Here is a 19,765-nt window from a genome sequence, read left to right on the forward strand (position 1 = left end):
ATGTCAAACCTATTTATTTGCACTTGTTCTGAAACTTGGGGTCCATGAAATTTATGAAAAATTTTAAGGAGGCTCGAGATTTTTAAAGTTTGAGAACCTCTACATACAGTAACTTTATCATGGAGAAGAATTTCAATAAAGTCCTCCTTTGTTAAAATGACACAGTTATGGGTGTTTACAGTGCAATTCAGATAGAAATCAGCATTTGCCAAAATATACTGGCAAGACAATTTTCATCAGTTTCATCTAATCCTGATAAACATACATTAGCAAAATCCATTCTACTCGCATGATCATCTCAGGCTATTGACTGAACAGATTTGAACTTGAAAGGATGTAGCATTAATGTTTGCCTGTTGGCTTTCAAACCACACTCTGAAATATTAAAGTTTCAAAGGAAATGTAAATGACATTGGAAATGTAATGTAAATGTCTAAATATGACGAAGCAATATCTTGAAAAGTGAGATATTATGGGGTTTGGAGGGCTAGGGCATACCTTTTGTCCTTTCAAATTTTTTTTGCAAGGGCAATAAGTGCTTTTGTTGGGGAAATTTTATGCTATGTACACACATACCAAGTGTGAACAAACCTTGGGTGGGAGTTGCATGTCCTCCCCAAAATTAGGTTTTACATCCAGAAAAATCAGAAATCCCACTTTTAGACTAAACAAAAGTTACAGACACAGTACACTATGCCTCATAGTTTAGTTTCTTTACCTCAGAAACTGTCTTCATGTGAGAATAAAAAAGAAAGAAGGGAAAAAAAAAAAAAAAAAAACTCTTTCCCTCTCTTCTATGAGTGTCTTTTACCCCATGAGTGTCTTTTAAGACACTCATGGGGTAAAAGCCATTCTTATAATAACAAAGGACAACATCCATTCAACTGCAGAGTGATTAAATGGCAGACATGGTGTTCGTCCAATCTAGTACTGATTTCTTTATTTATGAATGCAGCTTACAAGCCATCCCTGCATTTCATGCACTCTTGCATGAAATGCAGTTTTTGACTTAATTCTTTGCATAAGCTATTTTCCATGTGGGATGGCTTGAGTAAGATAATCATTTTAAAAAAACAAAAGGGGGGGGGGGTTGAGTCCTAAAGGCTATTTCACCTCACATGTGATAATACTACCTTCACAAATTTCTCAGTTCTATTTGTTTATTATCATCACTAATAAACAAGTGAAAATCCAATAACGAATTTAAACTGCAAGGCATAGAAAAATGTAACTCAAATCATATATTTAAGGGGTATGAAGTATATACAATTCTATGGCTGTTATGGATGGAAGCTTTATACCCCTTATAATAATAACACTAATTTCAACCCCTTGTACTATCACACATTTTGCAGTTTGTCAGGCCTGTTACTAGTTGGTGTTAGGCTAATCTTCAATAATAACAAAGTATAACCAATGAATATCAGTATGCTTTGCTTTATGCTTTTTGCTTTATGCAGCATATGAGAAGGATATTAGTCTTAGGATCTTAACTTATCTCATCCAATCAGTTTTATATGTAATGATATAAAAGGTAAAATTCAGTTATCTCTAATATAACTTCTTTTAAACAATAAACTAGAAAGCTATATAAAATATTAGTGTTCTAAGGGTGAGGACGTTAACTTCTTGAGCTCCTGAAAACGGATAAGTTTTCATAAAGATTTTATTGTATTTTTGATTAATTAATACATTAATTTGTGTTTACAAATAGATTAAATAGGCTCAATAGCTTTAATTAGCTATTGAGCCTATTTAATCCTATTTTTCTCCGTAGTTACAATTTCAGTTCTGTAGGAACTGAAATTGTAACTACAGAGAACAAGGAAAGAAGGTAATAAGAAGTACTTAAGGCTGTGTGTCCTATGATTCCAAAGCCTCCTTCAAGGGCCAACCAATGAAATCAAAGAAAAAAAACAGCAAGAAGCTGGTATAGAAGATAAGGTTTAATATTCTAAATTTAAATTATAAGGCATACATATATTCCATGGCTGACCTGACAGAGGCAGAATGCAAAGAGAATGGTTAAAATGAAAGAGGTTAACTTATTCCTTTCTATCCCGGGATGTACTGCTTCATGTGTTTAATACCTATCCCCAATAAACATTCATAATTTTAATTTAATTTTGACTATTTTCGGTTATTTTGACTAATTTCGGTAATTTTGACTAACTTACGGTTTCAAATTTCTGACACGTGGGGTAGCTCATATATTTTAATTTTTTCCTTAACTTACTGTTCCCAATTTCTTACACACAGGGTTGCTAGCATATACCATAAATACTTTTGATCCGACTTATTTAAAACTTTTTCATGACTCTCCACTGCAGTACAGACCCCTCTCTCTCTCTCTCTCCTCAGTCATATACCAACTCAACCTCTGTAAGTTATCCTCTTTCATTCTAACCTTTCTCTTTGCATTCCACCTCTGTCAGGTCAACCATGAAATATACGTATGCCTTATAATTTAAATTTTAACCCTTATCTTCTATACTGGCTTTTCAAATCTACCACGTGCTGCTTTTATTTCATGTCAGAAACAGAGGCCTTACTTTCTGCTGTTTTTTCCTTTGATTTCAACTGGCCCTTAAAGAGGAGGCATTGAAATCATAGGATACACAGCATTAAGTACTTCTTATTACCTTGTTTCCTTTCCTTGTTCTCCGTAGTTACAATTTCAGTCCTGTTAGTCATTTACCTTTACCTATTCCATTTCCTTCCTCTCTATGTACAAACTTATGTATCTATTATGGTCATTGGGTCCTTTCTGCTTAATTTTGGCAGTATCCCTGGTTCATAAACCATTAATTATTAATAATATATACTGTTTCGCCACGTTCATAAAATTCTTATAAATAAATTATATTAGCATTAGCATTAGTAGAGGCATTTGATGCAAGAAAGCAAGCTTATGCAGCATCAGCCAAAAAAAAAAAAACCCACTTCCACTTCACCCCTCTGTTCGTTCAAAATACCTGTCCAGCTGAGCCTTAAACTTATTTAGGCTATCAACCTCCACTACAAGGAATGGAAGTCTGTTCCACCAACCAACCACCCGCTGGCTAAAGGCAAAATATACAAGGTGTCTCAAAAATACACGGCATAACTTCAGGAATGAGTTCCTCATATGTAGACAATAAAAATATTTTATATCATCATAGTTCCAGAAATGCTTTGTTTCCAAGTTTTGAAGGTCTGTCTATGACACTTAACTGTTCACATCACCTTATAGTAATTGTTCAAAATATCCACCTTATGCCTGAATACAGGTCTCACATCGATGTCTCATGGACTCGCGAAGACAATGCCAAATTCCTGGCATGTTTCGTATTTCTCACAACCTGCCACAATTCGATTGCGGAGAGTTTCCACATCAGCTACCGGAGTCGAATACACCAATGACTTTAAATGGCCCCACAAGAAGAAATCTAGTGGGTTTAAATCATGTGAGTGTGGAAGCCAGGCAGCTGGTCCACCGACCAGGAAACCTTCAATTCAGGTAAATGCAGACAAGGTGGCTGAAATGTGTGGGAGTGCCATCGTGCATGAAGTGTGCTTGTTGATGAATGCTCAGTGGCGTGTCATCCAAGAAATCAGGCATGTTGTTTTCCAGAAAGTTTCTGTACGCCTGCCCTGTGAGTTTGTTTGGAAGTACATGGGGGCACAAATAATTTATCACCAAAAAAATCCGCCCAGATGTTGTTGAGGCTGAACCACTGTTGGTGATGTGATGGAAGAATTGCATGTGGGTTTTCCTTAGCCCATAGGAATCCAACACAAAATTTTGGATTCCGTCTCGTGTGAACTGTACTTCATCTGTGAATATCACTGCTGCAAGAACCACTGGCAGAACATTACTCGTGCAGGGTAATCTGCTAGTGACAAGGCCTGTACCCGTTGCAGTGGTAAGGATACAGTTGGTGTTCTCGCAACACTCTCCAAATAGTTGAATGTTGAACAGCCAGTTGCATGGCTATTCTGCATGTCCTGATTCCAGGATTGGCATGCAAAACATCCAAAATCTCCTCCTCTACTTCAGGAGTCGTAGATCTTGGTCATCCTCTGTCAGCAGCACGAGGTGTAAAGGTCCCATGTTCACAAAGGCGGCAATGGATACCTTCAAACGTTTTCCTGTCTGGACATCTTCATTCTGGGAACCTTTTGTGGTACAAACGAGCCTCCAGAACATTGCCATCTGCCAAACCGTACAGGCTGGGTACGAGGGTAGCCTGTGCGGATGAAGCTCTTTGACGCTCTTGGAACAGAGACGTTTTTCCTGATTTATTTTCTGATTTATTAGCTTAAATTGTCATATTAACTTATTTCTAGAGTAGCTTTATATTCCTAGTTAAGATACTAAGTTTAACTTAGACAGAGATTTTGTAGGTATTACTTAGTATCGGTAACGGTATCAAATCCACATGTTACAAATTGAACGAGAGGTCTTTTTTTTTTTTTTAACCAAATTTATTCGATTTATTAACCAATTGTTATATTAAATTATCTTCTATAAGTAGATTATAGACCTAGTCAGGATCCTTAGTTTATTCTAAATTGAGATAGCGAGATTTGGAAGCTAATCAATACGAGTCCGTAGAAGTACCGTTCGTGAATTCCCGCCATTTTTACATGATAGCATACCCTTAGTGTAGTATAGTGCATAATATAATATTGTCAATTAATCAGTAAATCTATTAATCTTGATAAACTTTATTGTCAATTAAATTGTACTTTTAACTCTATATATATATATATATATATATATATAACGACTTAATCGTAACAAATAATTAATACATAACTATAGTGGTACACGTGATACGGAAGTTATATAAAGGGAACTCGTAGAAAACACTAGATACCGAAAAAATAAATATAGCGTTATAACTGTTTTGGGATATAACTTAAGGATTTAATTTTGTTTTGAAATTTTATTGAATTAATTCGGAATCATGACTCAGACCAGAGCAGCAAAGCAAAAGGCTCAAGCTAATGGGAGTGCTGTGGTTCAGGGGAGAACTGAGGGGGGCAATTGCCCTCTGAATCACAGTCTTTTAAAATGCACTGTTTGCTTGATGTTTGCGGAGCAGTCGGGTACGGGACATGATACTGCCAAGGGGGATGTCTTTGTGTGTGTGCACGATGTAAGGAGTGCAAGGAAATCAGGTGACAACTAAGCGTTGTTATGGGCCTTTATGAGAGCTTGAAGGACAGGGTGGATGCCCTCGAAGGAAATAAATTGAGGGGCCCATCAAGCTCTCAGCCGCCCACATCAACGCCAGAGCTTGCACTTGCTCATCAGGCAACACAGAGGCAGCCCCCTAGGCAGAATGCGCTGGTCCCACAGGAACTAGTAGTTGTTGGTGACTCTATTGTCAGGGAAGCGGGGTACATGCTTTGCAAAAAGGATAGGTGGAATAGGACCAGGGTATGTCTGCCAGGGGCAAAGGTTGATGACGCAGTAGAGCGGATATCATCTTTTAAGGGCACAAAAGGTGATATAGTTGTACACGTTGGCACTAATGATATTAAGAGTAGGAGACCGACGGAATTACTTAGCAAGTACAGGTCACTGTTGAAAAAAAGCCTTGAATTAGAGTTGAATTTGAAAGTGTCTGCAATTCTGCCCAGACACGATAGGAGGGAGTATATGATGAGAGCCTTGTCGATCAATTCGGCCCTGGAGGGATTGTGCAAGGCTCAAGGGGTAGAATTTTTTTCAGCCTGGACTGTACTTGTTAACAGGACAGATTGCTTCTACAGGGATGGGATACACTTAAATAGAAAGGGTGCAAGAATTTTTGCTGATGCTGTTGAGGCAGAGTTAGGTGGGTCGGAAAACTGCTAGTTGGGGGGGGATACAAGGACTAATAGATTAACAGTAGCCACTGGCAGAGGTGGAAGTGATTCTTGCACTGCTTCTATTGAAATGAACAGAAGCCTGAAAAACAAGATGCAGGATATTTCAGAGACTGCTGAGAGTCATTGCGGTACAAGTAAACACATGGGTTGTGTTAGGGTAGCTAAGAATAGAAACAGGAGCATGTATACTTGCGTGTACACCAATGCTAGGAGTTTAGTAAATAAATTTGATGAATTTGAGGTACTGCTCAAAACATCAAAGGCAGATATTGTGGGATATCAGAGACGGGGTGTCACAAAGATATAAGGAATGCAGAACTGGAATTTGGGGAATACAATGTGTATAGAAAGGATAGACAGGACAGGAGGGGAGGAGGGGGTTATGCTATTAGTTAAGAAACACATAAAATCCAAGGAAGTGAAGCCAGTCGACCTCGATGGACAGGGCAGTGTCGAGTCAGTTTGGTGTGACATAAGCATAGGGAAATCAAAATGAGAAATTGAGAGTAGGAGTGTTGTATAGGCCTAATGTCTCTGATGAGTATAATAAGATATTGTACAGGGAAATAGAGTGGGCCAGTAAATCAGAGAGTCTTATAATGGGGGATTTTAATTTCCCAGATATTGACTGGAATTTGTGGGTTGGTCACTCGCACACTAGCAAGGCTTTTGTGGATTTATTGGATGATTGTTTTCTACATCAGCATGTTCGTGAGGCAACAAGAGGGAGCTGATTGATTGATCTGATTATCAGTAGTGATTCTTCATGCATTAAGAATCTGCAGATAAATGAACCACTAGGTGGCAGTGATCACAGTGTACTGATGGGGGATTTACTCAAGGAGGTAACTACCATCAGAGGTAAAGGGAAGGGTTTTTGTTTTCGTAAAGGCGACTATGATGGTCTGAGACAGTATTTAAATTCTATACAGTGGGACCAACTGATGATGTTACCAACAGCAAACTCAAAATGGGAAGCATTCAAGGAACTAATCTTGGAGGCTACCAGGCTTTACATACCAACTAAGAAATATTGTTCAAGGTTTAGGCCTAAATGGTTGTCAGATGAACTAATGAGACATGTGGCAGAGAAGAAAAATGCATGGGATACACACAAATTAATTATATAATATCGGTGTAACTACACCATAGTTAACCCATAGATTTGAGCTAAGATTGTAGCGTAGAAGGCATCGTTTTCATCGTATCTCATAATGTGGTTGCCTTCACAACAAGATAGCTACTATTGAATTACTTCAAATAAATAACGCTTCTCTAGTAGAGAAGGCTACTGTTATTTATTTTCAGTGGTACCACCACCCAGACGATCGTTTCGAAGCTTTTTGGCTTCGTCATCAGTGGGTGGGCAGGTACCCAGGTAATACAACAGGCCATCTCGAGTATTTTGCATCTACATTCACGCATGAGGAGTTATTCAGGAAGGAGAATGATGTAGGTAAAGTAAACATTGGCAGTGAGCTGGATGATTTTGTAATAACTGAGAGGAAAGTGGAGGAGAGATTGTTGAGGATAAACATAAAAAAGGCACCTGGGGGGGATGGGATCTATTCAGTTATATTAAAGGAGGCAGCAAAGGAAGTAAGCAAACCCCTAGCCATAATTATGAGAGCTTCTTTGGACTCAGGGGAGGTACCCATAGACTGGAGATGTGCAAATGTAATCCCAATTCACAAAGGAGGATCAAAGGCTGACACAAGTAATTATAGACCTGTTAGTTTAACTTCTGTTCCAGGTAAATTAATGGAGGCACTGGTTAAAGAAGCACTGCAGGATCATCTAGACAAGAATTCAGTTATAGCTCAGACGCAGCATGGTTTTGTTAAGGGCAGGTCTTGCCTGACCAATTTGATTGGATACTATGATGTAGTCACAAAAGAACTGGATGCAGGGAATAACTTTGATATTATATATTTGGATCTTAGAAAGGCTTTTGATACTGTTGCACATGGAAGACTGCTGCACAAATTGGAGCAGTGTGGCATTGGAGGCAAATTGCTGCTATGGATAAGGGGATGGTTGAGTGGCAGAAGACAGAGAGTGGTAATCAATGGACACTGCTCAACGTGGACTAATGTTATTAGTGGAGTTCCTCAGGGTTCAGTGTTGGGTCCGTTGTTGTTTTCGGTGTTTATGAATGATATTGATGATTGGATATCAAGTTTAATGTCCAAGTTTGCAGATGATACAAAGGTTGGCAGGGTTGTTAAGGACACCACTGACGCTATGCTGCTGCAACAGGATCTGGAAAGGTTGAACAGATGGGCTGAGAGGTGGCAAATGAAGTTTAACATTGACAAATGTAAAGTACTACACATGGGAAACAGTAACCCCAGAGCAACATATCAACTCTGCGGTACTACACTGACAGTGGTGGAGAATGAAAAGGACCTGGGGGTAATTGTGCAGGCAGATATGAAGTTCTCTGAGCAGTGCAGACGAGCTGCAAGAGTAGCTCATGGTGTCTTGTCAATGATATACAGGAATTTTTCTAGCAGGGATAAGGAGGTGATTATTCCCTTGTATAAGGCAATGGTTAGGCCACATCTTGAGTACTGTATACAGGTCTGGAGGCCTCATTTCAAGAAGGATGTAGAGCTGCTGGAACGGGTACAGAGAAGGGCAACAAGATTAGTGAATGGAACAAAGGGTTGCTCTTACGAAGAAAGGCTTAAGTTTTGCAAATTACAGAGTCTGGAGACTAGGCACCGGCGAGGTGATCTGATAGAGGTGTATAAGGCTTTGTATGGTTTGAGTATGCTCAATGCCAATGGGATTCTTCATCTTGCTCAGAATAATCAGCTCAGAGGGCATAAATTCAAATTGAGGAAGGACGGATGTCGGATAGATGTGCGGAAATTTGCCTTTGGCCAGCGGGTGGTTGGTTGGTGGAACCGACTTCCATCACTTGTTGTTGAAGTTGATAGCCTAAACAAATTTAAGGCTCAACTGGACAGGTATTTCGAGCGAACGGAGGGGTGAAATGGGAGTGGTGTGGTTTTTTTTTTTTTTTTTTTTTTTTTTTGGCTGGTGCTGAATAAGCTTGCTTTCTTGCATATATGCCTCTACTAATGCTAATGCTAAATGCTAAAGTGCATATCCGCTTGCTCCTTATTTGAATACAGGGTCGAAATGGAAAACCACCTGCAGGAGATAAGACATTCTGGTTAATAACTCAGGAACCAAGCATTTCCGGAACTATGTTGATATAAAATATTTTTATTGTCCACACATGAGGAACTCATTCCTGAAGTTATGCCGTATATTTTTGAGACATCCTGTGTATATATATATATTTATATATGAAGGTTTTGAGTTGTTTCAATGCACTAGCAACAAATTATGTTTATAAATGTACAGGTTGTCTCAAAAAACTCTACATGGACATGCTGCCACCTATTAATTGTGCTTACAAGTAATAGAAACTTTTTATATTTACAAAAGTTTCAAAAATTGGCACAGAAAGGCACAACCTTTCAACAAGATTTAAAATGATATATTTTAGTATTTAATATCAGTAAAGGCCAAAAAAATGCAGGAAACTATGCATTTGATACATCACAACCCATGACGACAGCTTATTCTAGGCTGAGAGCACAGTGACTAAATGTAAACTTCCTGAAGTTGTCTGTTAGTTTCCCCCATTGATCCTGAGATGCCCTTGTTTTGAAGCTCTGAAAATACCTGCATCTTTGTAGACTCTCCTACGAATGCTTTGTTGTCATCAGATGAGTTGCTTACACAAACCAGAATTGAAGAAATTCTCAGAAATTTGGATCCAGAGAATGATGAAACTGAATTAAATAAGACATATATAAATATAGAGGATATTACCAAATCAAAAAAATAAACAAATAAATAAGTAATGAGTTTTAATTTTATTACAGTTTAATTTTTTTTAAAAAAATCTTGCTTTATTCTTTAGTCAAAGTCAAAATAGAAAAATATTAATATTTAAAAACAGTTTTCAATTTTTAGATTTCCAAACTCCTCAAAAAAAAAAAAAAAAACTCACCCCAGTTCACGTACATAATGTCCATAAACTCACTTGATAAAGGGTCAACATAGTCTTAGAAGTAGGAATTTCTCCTTTCTCTCTGGTGAGTCTGACAGAGACACTTTTTTAAAATTTTTTTCTGATTTCTCCTATCAAATTTTTAAATATAATCAAATGCTCTGAATATGCCTTTCCCTAATATTCTCTAAATGATTATATAGCTGTTCTTGTTTTTAATATCTATGAATGAAGAAAGATTAAATCTTTGTTTGGCACTTAAAAGATGCCATGCAAGCTATCATGTCTGTTTCTTGTACTCTACTGGAATCCTCACATGGCAGCTGCAAGGAACCAGTAAGGATTGCTAATGTTAGTATTTATTTTTGGTTGTTATGGCCATATAAACTGGGTCCCTCTAAGGTCTCCCTGCCCATAGTGTTCCTATTCAGCCAGTGTGAAAAGGTATCATAGTATCATATTTAGCAAAATTTCTTCGTAGTTTTGTAACTATGAAGAGTAACAAAATTAACAGAAAACGGCTGTGTTTAGAGGCAGACCCTGATTATTTGAATCTTATTTTGTTGTATTTACTAGCTAGCTATGGAAGTGAAGAATAAGAAAATATGACTGACAAACATATGAAAGAAACAGATACAGAATAAGAAATTTCCAGCAATTCCAGTTCATCTTCATTAAAATCGTGATGATCTGCAAACTATGAGAAGATTTTATCTAGGAGAAGACAAAATAACAAAGCGGATATCATAGATGTCTGAAGAATATATCAAAATATGTCCTATAACGATAGTCACTCACTTGCCAGATAAAAGGAATATCAGTATTAACTACATGGTGCAAGAAAGCCCAAGACTTTTGCTGAACCAGAGGGAAAAATAAATAAATAAATAAATAATATGAAATAAAATAAACTACCTATTTGACTCCCTCCTCTTACAGGTACCTATCCAACTGATCTTTGAACATTCCCAAACTATCAGCTCGCACCACTGGAGACAAATTATTCCAGTAATGAACTTGCTGGCTAAAAGGAAACTTCCTGTAATCCAGTCTAGACCAGGAAAGGCTTCAGTTCTTCAAACTGTGTAAACTGGAGATAGGCACCTGCAAGAAGATCTGATTAAGGCTTTCAGTGGACTTAGCAAGCTCAATGCAGATCGAATCCTTCCTGCTGCTCAGACTGCACACATGAAGGAGCATAAATTCAAACTGAGGAAGGATAACGCTAATACTGATGAGTATATCAGGCTTGATGTCCAAGTTTGCAGATGATACGAGGGTTGGTAGGTTTGTTAATGATGGTAAGGACAGCATGCCACTGCAACAGGATCTAGAAAAGTTGAGCAGATGGGCTGAGAGGTAGCAACTGAAGTTTAACATTGATAAATACAAATTAAAGCATATGGGTTGCTGTAATCCCAGAGTAACATACCAACATTGCGGTGCTATACTCAGGTTAGCAAAGAATGAAAAAGACATAGACATAGGAATAATTGTGCAGTCAGCTATGAAGTTTTCTGAGCAGTGCAGATAGGCGGCAAGAGTAGCTCATGGGGTCTTGTCAATGATATACAGGAATTTTGCTAGCTGGGATAAGGAGGTGATTATCCCCTTGTATAAGGCAATGGTCAGGCCACACCTTGAGTACTGTATACAGGTGTGGAGGCCTCATTTTAGGAAAGATGTTAAGCAACTCGAACGAGTACAGACAAGGGCAATGAGATTAGTGAGTGGAACACTGGGTTGCTGTTATGAAGATAGGCTTAAGTTCTACAATTTGCAGTGTCTGGAGACTAGGCACACCTGTGAGGTGATCTGATTAAGGTGTATAGGGCCTTGAATGGTTTGAGCAAGCTCAATGCTGATGGGATTCTTCCTCTTGCTCAGATTCCGCATCCTGAGGGGGCATAAATTCAAACTGAGGAAAGGTGCAGAAATTTGCCTTAATCAGCAGGTGGTTGATTGCTAGAACAAACTTCCATCTATCATTGTAGACTTACTGTGGGAGATGACAGAGAGTGGTAATCAATGGATACTGCTCTTCATGGACTAATGTTATTAGTGGAGTTCTCCAGGGTTCGGTGCTGGGCCCATTGTTGTTTTGTGTATTCATCAATGATATTGATGAAGGTATATCAGATGAAGGTGTATGTTCAAGTTTGCAGATTAGCATTAGTAGAGGCATATAATGCAAGAAAGCAAGCTTATGCAGCATCAGCCAAAAAAAAAAAAAAAAACCCTTCCACTTCACCCCTCCGTTCGTTCGAATACCTGAATACTTTTCAGCATTCTGGTCTCTTGCCAAAGCTAATGGCTGCAATTTTTACCCATCTCTGTTCCCACCACTGTCAAAACCAGATGGTTTTATTATTATTATTATCATCAATTTATTTCGCTGTTGAAGAGACACCCCTGGGACAGCCATTAGCTAGAAGGGTGAGAGTTACATTCTAAGGTGTGAATGGAAGTAGACCCATGAGCAAAAGGTTACAAAGTCCATGAGAAGTTCACGCCGAAAGATTGCATACAGAATTTTGGAATACATAAGTAATTATGATTTTATAATAGAATATTTACATATTTTGGTATCTTTGAACATTATAGAATATTTAAAATTTTATGTTTATCTTATGTTTATCTTCAACAGTTTCTGATCCACTTTGCTCTCGGTTATTACAAAATCATTTTGCATACTGCCAGAGTTTAATACACCTCTGGTATTTCCCTCCCTGAATAACTCCTCATGTGTAAATGTAGCTGAAAAATACTCATTCAGTTTGCTAGCTATCTGAGCAGGATCATCAACAGTTGACCCATTGATATCAAGTGGACCAATCTGATTTATCTCCTTTCTTCCAGAGTTTACATAAGTAAAGAACTCTTTGCTGTTTTTCTTTGCACCCTTCGCCAAATATTTCTTGTAATCTGCCTTTGCCTGCCTAACATCCTTTGTGACTTGATTACAGACCAGCTTATATCTACTATAGGCTTCTGTGTCAGCTCTTAATTTATATGTATCCCATGAATTTTTTTTCTCTGCTACATGTCTCATTAGTTCACTTGACATCCAATTTAGGCCTAGTTGGTATGAAAAGCCTAGTAGCTTCCAAGATTAATTCTATTAATGCTTCCCAATTAGAATTTGCTGCTGGTAACATTATCAGTTGGTCTCACTGTATAGAATTTAAAAACTGTCTCAGACCACCACAGTCACCTTTACAAAAGCAAAACCCTTCCCATTACCCCTGATGGTAGTTACCTCTCTGAGTAAATCCCACATCAGCACACTGTGATCACTGCTACCTAATGGTTCCTTTATTTGTAGATTCTTAATGCATGAAGAATCACTACTGATAATCAGATCAAGAGTATGACTCCCTCTAGTTACCTCCCAATCGTGCTGCTGTAAAAAACAATTCTCCAATAAATCCACAAAGGTCTTTCTAGTGTTCGAGTGACCAAACCACAAGTTCCAGTCAATATATGGGAAATTAATGCCCCCATTATAAGACAATCTGATTTACTAGCCCACTCTATTTCTCTGTACAGTTGTTCAGTATACTCATCCAAGTCATTAGGCCTATAACACACTCCTACTCTCAATTTTGCTTTGCCAGTTTATGTAACACCAATCTGACTCAACACTGCACTGTTCACCCATATCAACTGGCTGCACTTTCTTAGATTTTATGTTTCTTAACTAATAGCACAACCCCTCCTCCCTTTCTATCCTTTCTGTACATATTTTACTTCCCAAATTCCAATTCTGCTTTCCATTAATCACAAAGAGCTGCCACCTACACAGCAGTGCCACCCTGCAATCTAAGGATTTTTCCTGTGATTCAAAAGGGATTCGAAATAAGTGTTTTATAATGTTAGAGTAGTTTCTTCAAAAAGGATATGTCAAAATGAATTGTCGAATACACATAATGAACATATCTATTCCATCAAATAGAAATACAATAGTGAATGATATCACAAAAAACATGAGCAATCAGAATTAAAACCCCTATTCAGTTTCCTACACTCATTAAATAAGTACAGCAAAACAGCAAGTGAACTTTATATTACTACTTTTAAAATTTTTTAAAGTCATACTTCTGTCTGGTGTCAGTGTTGACAAGAATATTATTCAAATTAGACTATAGTTTGAAATTAAGGATCATTCACATTAAAATCCATGAAGAGGCATTTTGAATTTGCATGTACTTAAATTTTTTTTTTTTTTTTTTTTGTTTTTGAATCCCTAGTGACATTTTCATTCAAATTAAAATGTAATTATATACCATATACAGTCATCCTTTAACTTATAATAATTTTTTTGCCATTCTTTCATAATGTGTTTCACAGATAAATAATAGGCACCTCCGTAGCCAGGTGGGAAGGAGCAGCAGTGTGTAGCACACGCTTCTTGATTAGACCAGGGTTCGAGCCTGTCACCACCAAATATGGAGGATGCAGAAAGGTCGGGGAATGACCACCACATATCCCGGAGCAATATGGCCTTATTTGCTAATGCTCCTAAAAACCAAAAAAAAACAACAACAGATAAATAATAAGTGAGGTGCTTTTTCTCCCATGTCACTATCAATGTTAATCAGGGAACGCCATCACCCCTGGGTTAACAATGCCATTTGTATGTTATGATAACAAGAAATGAACAATATATTATTATGCAATATAATAAACTGAATAAAGTAAGCATGCTATTTAAAATTTATAATCATAATACACATCTAATAATTTTTATATTTAGTCTTGGAATCACATTAAAACAAAGTAAATGCAAACATTCTGTAATTATATTAATATCTGCATATGAAGAATAACTATACAACCATAATGATGATTTTAAAATTCTTTCACCTGCAAAGAATTTCAAGAGCTAGATCTACATTTCTGAGTTTTCAATTTGATTTTTTGCTGCAGATACTGCACCCTCTTCACTGTTGTTGAATGATTATTAAACTCGGTATGTGGCACCTAAAATAAATTTAATAAATATAAAAATATGCATTTTTCAGTAAAATATTTTTAAAAAATAAAAATTTTTTCAGTACAAAACAATATAAAACTATGATGTGTTTCAAGATGCTCACACTGCATTTGTAAAACTAATAGTAAGATAACATTTCTCAGTGCTACTGTCGTAAAAAAAAGAGAAAAAAGTAATCACTGATTAGAGCAAAAAATCATCAGTTTTTCTGCCAAGTTAAGTGAAAGTGCAAGTAAAACTATGAATATATTATCAATGGTTTATGAGGATGCTATAATGAAAATGTCAAGTGTTTTCTCAGTAAAGATTTCCATTGGACAACTCACGAATTAAATCCAGCTGCACCTGTTTCTTTGCATTGCTCAAAATTCATGGCACCAACCTTCTCCAGTTAAAAATTAATGCTCTCAAAATCTTTCTCACAATTTCTCAGTCTAAAATTAATTCCTCTAGAGTCAACACTAATAAACCAAAGTCTGTACTATCATCACACTTGCACCAGTCAGTATTGTTAGGGGATCAAGTCAGTTTGATCTAAGACAATTTATCATATGACAGTTCAGTGCATGACACAGATCTGAAATGAAGAAAATCAATGAAATAAAAGGTTCACAAAACTAAGAGAAATTTTGGTCACTTAGATCAGCAGGAATTCAGAAATTTAGAAAATAATAGGGGGAAAAAAGGAATATTTTTTATCAATTTATTTTGTGTCCATATTGCAACAACTTTGCAGTATGAACAGACAGTCATGTTGAAGACAACGTACATACCCACTGAATATACTAGATGCATACGCAACCAATCCATGCTGCTATTCCAGGATCGTGCAGTGATATCTGGAAGGCTGGGTGCATGGTTGGTTTTGGGCCCTCCTTTTCTTACAGCTATATTATAGCATTTAAGAAATGCTTTGAGGACCCTTCCTTGTCAGGGCCTAGGTGCTTCACATCAAATGCCATCAACAGGAGGAATTATGGGCAGGTGCATGTCCCCCCCCCCCAATGGGTAACTCAATTTTTTTTTTTTTTTTTTTTACAAGGAAACAAAGAAAATGAACAATTCAGTATAAGCAATTTACAGCCATTATATACAGACACCTCATTTTATACAGACTTAGCTGTTTGGTGAAAAAATAAACACCCTTCAAACTACCCTCCTCCATGCTAACAAAGTGTCTTCTGACTTACCAACCTTAATCAGGAATGCTGAGAGCTATGATGGGTCCTGGAAAAAATACCTCAATGGGCCAGACTGCCTTTTCCTGTAGAGGGCTTGGACTCCAATTCTGCATCCTCTCCACAATGCTCCATTCGATGCGCCTGTCTTAACCCAGCTATGGAACTAACCAATCACTCACTCACTTTAACTGCTTTCAATAAAAAGTATAATGCAGATTGCAAAAGAATGTCAGCATCAATTAATGATCTCTACTTTTGGTCTCTGGAACAACTTACCTCCATATGACCTTCCTAAAAATACAACCTTCAGAAGCAAAAGTAAAGTAATTGAAAGGAAAGTAACTGTTTCTCAATCTTTAGAAGTGTAAAAGTAAAATGTGCATTAAAAAGTGAAGGTGGCTAGTGCACTCTATCAAAAACATGAACTGTACCGTACTGATCATTAAATTAACTATTTACAGCACAGCATGTGAAAAGTTTGCATTTTCAGTCTTTCTTTTACATATACTGAATTCTTGCATAAAATTCATTGAATCATCATAGGCACCAAATTGTCAAAGCCATTAATTGTCATACACACTGCACTAAAGTGTCTCATACATGGAAGTGTCATGCACCAACTGCCGCATACAGCGAACTGCCATGCACTTAAATGTTGTTCACTGATTTGAAGTGGACCCACATTAGCCATGGTTAAAAAGAAGCCACAGATTTTTCTGGCAGCCAAAAAATAACAATGATAAATAAAATAAAACTATGTCTGTGTAAGGAATAATCAGGAATACTGAGAGCTACAATGGGTCCTAGAGAAAATGTCTCACTGGGATAGATTGGCTTTCCCTGTATAGGGATTGGCCTCCAATTCTGCATTTCTCCACACTGCCCAGGCAAGCTTACTTACCTACCCCCATTCGAAGCTCCTGCCCTTAACTTTCCATATAGGTGACCATATAGATGATCCAGCTGACCTTAAATTTTTCCAAGTTGCCAACCTCAGTCACCCACAAAGGTAACTTATCCGGTAATCAACAATGACACTGGCTAAAAGAAAACTACAATCCAGCCTAAACCTATTCTCCCAGTAATTTGAATTAATTTCCAAAAGGTCTAGTTTCATTTATATCCAAAAAAATTTCACCTTCAATCATTTTACCATCTCCATTAGCGATCTCTATCAGATTTGTCCCTACCCAATTAACAAACACAATAGTCCACATTTTCAAAAGTGAATATAGCCAGGGTGCTAGAAAGCAACTTGAATGATGGCTGTTTCTACGAAAGATTAGGCACATTACTTGTAAAACTGTTTTATCATAATAATAACATGCAATATCAGCACTGAGGGAGTTTCGGCTGGTGAAAGATTTCAGGAGCAGTCCATTAACAGCTAACAGCAAAATTATCCTAAAATTTGAAGATACTAGGCATCTAGACATGCAATGCAAATGAGGAAGGAAACTTGTTCCTGTGCATACCATTGAAAACACTACATTTGCAATTGGGGGGGGGGGGAATGTCATGCAAAATGCAGAAGGATCCAGCAGTACACTTTCTGTAGCATGATATTTGGATATACCTCATTCCATGGTTTATAAGTGTTCTGTCATTTTATCTGTACGAAATTCAGCACACACAGTGCAGCTTCTCACTAGCAATACAAGCACATGGTTGATGTGTTTCCCTGAAGATACATATCTGTGGGATGCCTTATGGATTGACAAAGTGCATTTTTATCTGCACTGGTGATGAGAATATACACAAATGCAGAACAGAGCCAAAGGAAAACTGTTGGGTTCACTGTTAAATTCACAGTCAGTCCACACTTTTTTTGAAAAAACATCCAAAGGCCATCTCACACGTTTTGTGAACATGCACTGCCATCACTCCCTTCTTAACAATTTCATCATTCCACAACTGTAACAATGCAAAATTTTCGGTGTGCCATGTTTATGCATTATGGCACACCATTGCATATTGCCAGACGTGACACAGGTTCTGAGGACTCAATGACAGAAGAGTGATAAGATGAATGATTCTGATGAATGTGCCACAATGTTAGCACATTCATCGGAATTGACCCTTGTGACATTTGGCTAAGGTTAATGTTTACAGCATAAACGTTCACTCATTAGTAGATTTGAAAACCTGAATTAGGCAACATGTTACATCATGCCAGATATATTACATGCTGCTGTTAAAAATGTTATCCTTTGCTATCTCACTCACTCACTCTCTCTCTCTCTCTCTCTCACACACACACACACACACACACACACACACACACACACACACACACACACACACACACACACACACACACACACACACACACACACACACAGAGAGAGAGAGAGAGAGAGAGAGAGAGAGAGAGAGAGAGAGAGAGAGAGAGAGAGAGAGAGAGAGAGAGAGAGAGAGCAGTCAATTTGAGTATAAAAAGTTTATATAAACATGCATCTAATTCTGAACAGTTACAGAGCTATGGCTGTCTGAATATCAAAAAATGACTATGTATTTTGTAGTAAAAGGAATTTAAATAAAAAAAATAAGTAGACATGGAACTAGTATGAATAAACACTTTTATATATAAAATTATTTACTGCCATGGTATGTCTGCTTATTTTTATTTATTCTCTTTTATTTTTTATTTGTTTTATCATTTTTATTTTTTCAGAGTGAAAATTCATCTTTTAAAACTGAAATAGCTATAGCTACATAACTGTTCAGAATTAAATCCATGTTTCTGAATTTTTACTCAACGTGACTACAGCTGTCAGCTCCTGAAGTTATGACCTTTCCTCCACTATGTGTAGAGTGGACTCAATGATTGAAATTTAATTTTTTTTTTTTTAATTATTAGCCTTGTTGTAGTGCATTGTAGGTACTGTTTGTGATAATTCTCATGATTTGGTTTCAGTGCTTACAAGGTAGCACAAGTCAAAATTTAAATTTAATTGGCTTGTGGTTACTGCTGTGTTGCCTTTTTATTCAGTTAAATTTCTTATATAAATTACTCATACAATTGCCTTTTGCAACATCTGAGTTTTTGGATTGTATTTATACACCTCAATCAGATCACCTCGCAGATGCCTAGTCTCCAGACACTGTAATTTGAAAAACTTAAGCCTTTCTTCATAAGAGCAACACTTTGTTCAATTCACTAATCTTGTTGCCCTTCTCTGTACTCGTTCCAGCAGCTCTACATACTTCTTAAAATGAGGCCTCCACACCTGTATACAGTACATAAGGTGTGGTCTCACCATTGCCTTATACAAGAGAATAATCAACTCCTTATCCCTGCTACAAAACTTCCTGTATATCATTGACAAGACACCATGAGGTACTCTTGCATGTCTGCACTGCTCAGAAAACTTCATATCTGCCTGCACAATTACCCCCAGGTCCATTTCATTCTCTACCACTGTCAATGTAGTACCACACAGTTGATACGTTACTCTGGGGTTACTGCTTCACATATGCAGTACTTTATTTTTTGTCAATGTTAAACTTCAGTAGCCACCTCTCAGCCCATCTGCTCAACTTTTCTAGATCCTGTTGCAGCAGTGTACTGTCATTAACAACCCTGCCAACCTTAGTATCATCTGCAAACTTGGACATCAAGCTTGATATACCCTCATCAATATCATTTATGAATACAGAAAACAATAATGGACCCAACACTGAGCCCTGAGG

The 19,765-nt window shown here is 37.3% G+C and overlaps 1 protein-coding gene across 1 annotated transcript in view; it reads right to left on the reverse strand.

Annotated features, from left to right (window-relative positions):
* Positions 1 to 14,773: 14,773 nt before the first annotated feature.
* The window catches only part of LOC150080263 (FAST kinase domain-containing protein 4-like), a 97,433-nt gene continuing 92,441 nt past the window's right edge, over positions 14,774 to 19,765 (reverse strand). Inside the window, exon 8 of the mRNA XM_090380669.1 lies at positions 14,774 to 14,878. Coding sequence (XP_090236795.1) covers positions 14,774 to 14,878 — 105 coding nt within the window. The remainder of the gene's footprint in view (positions 14,879 to 19,765) is intronic.

Source organism: Mastigoproctus giganteus, chromosome 9, assembly GCF_048544385.1.
Source record: "Mastigoproctus giganteus isolate SK-2022 chromosome 9, ASM4854438v1, whole genome shotgun sequence".
Taxonomy (NCBI): Eukaryota; Metazoa; Arthropoda; class Arachnida; order Uropygi; family Thelyphonidae; genus Mastigoproctus; species Mastigoproctus giganteus.